The 2,500-nt window shown below is 41.2% G+C and overlaps 1 protein-coding gene across 1 annotated transcript in view; it reads left to right on the forward strand.

The window, feature by feature from the left end:
* Positions 1-298: 298 nt before the first annotated feature.
* Positions 299-2,500, forward strand: part of LOC138026138 (kelch-like protein 3) — a 2,697-nt gene continuing 495 nt past the window's right edge. The window contains exon 1 of the mRNA XM_068873346.1: positions 299-2,500. This exon is cut by the window's right edge and continues 495 nt beyond it. Within this exon, the coding sequence (XP_068729447.1) occupies positions 483-2,231 (1,749 nt within the window). The 5' untranslated portion in view covers positions 299-482 and the 3' untranslated portion in view covers positions 2,232-2,500.

The raw sequence follows: 2,500 nt of genomic DNA on the forward strand, positions 1-2,500 counted from the left end.
GCACCTTTGAAACGGAGGCAAATCTGTACGCCAGCCGACGTCAAGCAAATAATTTTTATCTGTGTATTGTTCTATTTTGAGTTGGAAGGTATAACAAAACACTTAATGACTGGCCCTCGGGAAACAGTGAGTTTTGTTTCCCCTCGACCTCAATGTTTCCCTCGGCTTCGCCTCGGGGAACATTGAGGGTCTCGGGGAAACAAAACTCACTGTTTCCCTTGGGGCCAGTCATTAAGTGCTTATTGATTACACCTTCGGTCGGGAGGTCATGTTTGATCCCATGAAATGTCCTGAGCGCTTTGAAGGTGTCACCTTCCGTATTTTCCTCGCTAAAACCAGTGATAACTTTTTGTTTTATTTCTTAACCAACGCACTATCTTGTCGCAAAGTTCAGCGAGTATCAACATCGAAGAATACGTAGAAGCAGTTGCATTCGAAATCGAAGATTTTATTTTTTAAACACTTCCGCATCGATTTCTAATATGGCGAATATGGCGGACCTTTCACAGCCAATGCTATCAGATCCATCAAAACACTGTCAGGAACTTATCTATCGTCTGGATGCCCTGAGAAAAAAAGATAGTTTCTCCGATATAACAGTATCAGTAAAAGACAAAGTATTTAAAGCTCACAGACTTGTGTTAGCAGCAGCAAGCCCGTTTTTTCTTTCACTTCTGGTCAGTGACATGAGAGAGGGAAAGGAACAGTTCATCAGGATAGAACTTGAAGAAGCAACGGGGTCAGTCATGGAAGAAGTTCTTAAATACATTTACACAGGTAATGTTGCAATCACCAAGGAGATCGCCCACGACTTAGTCGCAGTAGCAGACTATCTTCTTTTACCAGGTTTGAAAACTTTGGCTTGTGATGTTTTGGAGGAAAACATTACAATTGAAAACTGCATTGTCAATTATTACTTTGCCGACAAATATCAGTGTCAGAAATTAATGGGGGAGTCCCGTGGGTTTATGAACTCAAATTTCAGTTCAGTCATGGAAACAGACGACTTCCTGAAGCTCGATATTGCGCAAGTCATGAAATGGGTTTCTAGTGATGATGTCACTGTCACCTCCGAGGAAGAAATTTTTAAGGGAATAGTTAAGTGGGTAACTCACAAGAAGAGCGAACGAGAAAGCAACTTTGCTGAATTGTTTAGTCAAGTCCGTCTGAAATCCATGTCTCATGACTTTCTCTTCAACGAACTGATCAATGAAGAGCTGGTAGCAACAAGCAAGGAGACTTCAAATTTTGTGTTGAGATCCATGAAGTGCATTTTTGATCCCTTCTGTGAAGATGCTACCAAGCCACCTAGGAAGTGCTTGGAGAGGTACACAGATGTGATTTTTGTTTGTGGTGGCAAGACAGCCTTATGCTATGTACCCCAGAAAGACATTTGGTATCAGTTTCCAGACATGTTGGTTGAACATCAAGGTCATGCTGTTGTTCAATACAGGGATAAAGTCTGCATTTTCGGGGGACAGCGTATTGGAAAATCGCGAGTAATAGAATACTTCCTTTCTTCCACTAATTGCTGGGTGGCAGTTGAAGGAAGACATGAAAGTGACGGTTGTTCTTGTTTATCAGTTCTAGGTGGTTGCATCTATGCATTATTTGGTTGCACCATTTTCCTCTATAAGCTTGATGAGAGTTTATGTGAGGCTTTGGCTGATCCGCCAACTATTGGCTATGGAGCTTGTTTAGTCAGTGATAATAGACATCTTTACTTAGTGGGAGGAAGTGTTGCTATTTTTCAGGGATCTCAAACAGTGGAAAGGTTTGATCCTATTTTAGCCACATGGGAGGAGGTTGCATCTATGAATGAGGCAAGATCTTATGCTTTTGGAGCAGCCATGAATGGCAAGATCTATATAGCAGGTGGCATAAACAAGAGTGGGGGACATCGTACAATATTGAAGTCTTGTGAGGTATATGACCCATCAACTAATGAATGGCAAGTCATGAGTAACCTCAAGGTGTGTCGTCAATCTGCAAACATGGTATGCATTCAGGAAGCCCTTTATGTGGCTGGTGGCTTCAAAGACATAGCACAGTCTTCAAGAGAGTTATCAGTGGAAGTGTTTCAGTTAGGAGCATGTGAATGGAAAAGTAAGTCCACTATACCCACCGACTTTGACAATCAAAATCCTGGGGATCGAGAGAAAAAGATTGATCATAAGGCATGTCTTGCAGTGATCCACAAGAGTCTATTAGAAAAGCTGTGTAAGCTTTGACATTTTGACATTTCTCTTATGACTGCCTTGTGGTGGCATTACTGCAAATAGTACCACCTTGAGACATTTTCTCTTTAATTCAGTGTTATGACTGAATTATGGTGGCATTCCTTCCAAGTGCCATGTGGACAATTATTTTCTGACAATTAATAATGGCTTGGCCTTCATCCACTTTTAATGCAAGTAACCTCCTTTTAAGGCAGCTTGCTACAGTTTTCCAAAGAAAACGATCAAGATTTTGAAATGTGTGAAATCAAAGCAACAGGATA

The sequence above is a fragment of the Montipora capricornis genome, chromosome 12, assembly GCF_036669925.1.
Source record: "Montipora capricornis isolate CH-2021 chromosome 12, ASM3666992v2, whole genome shotgun sequence".
NCBI lineage: Eukaryota > Metazoa > Cnidaria > Anthozoa > Scleractinia > Acroporidae > Montipora > Montipora capricornis.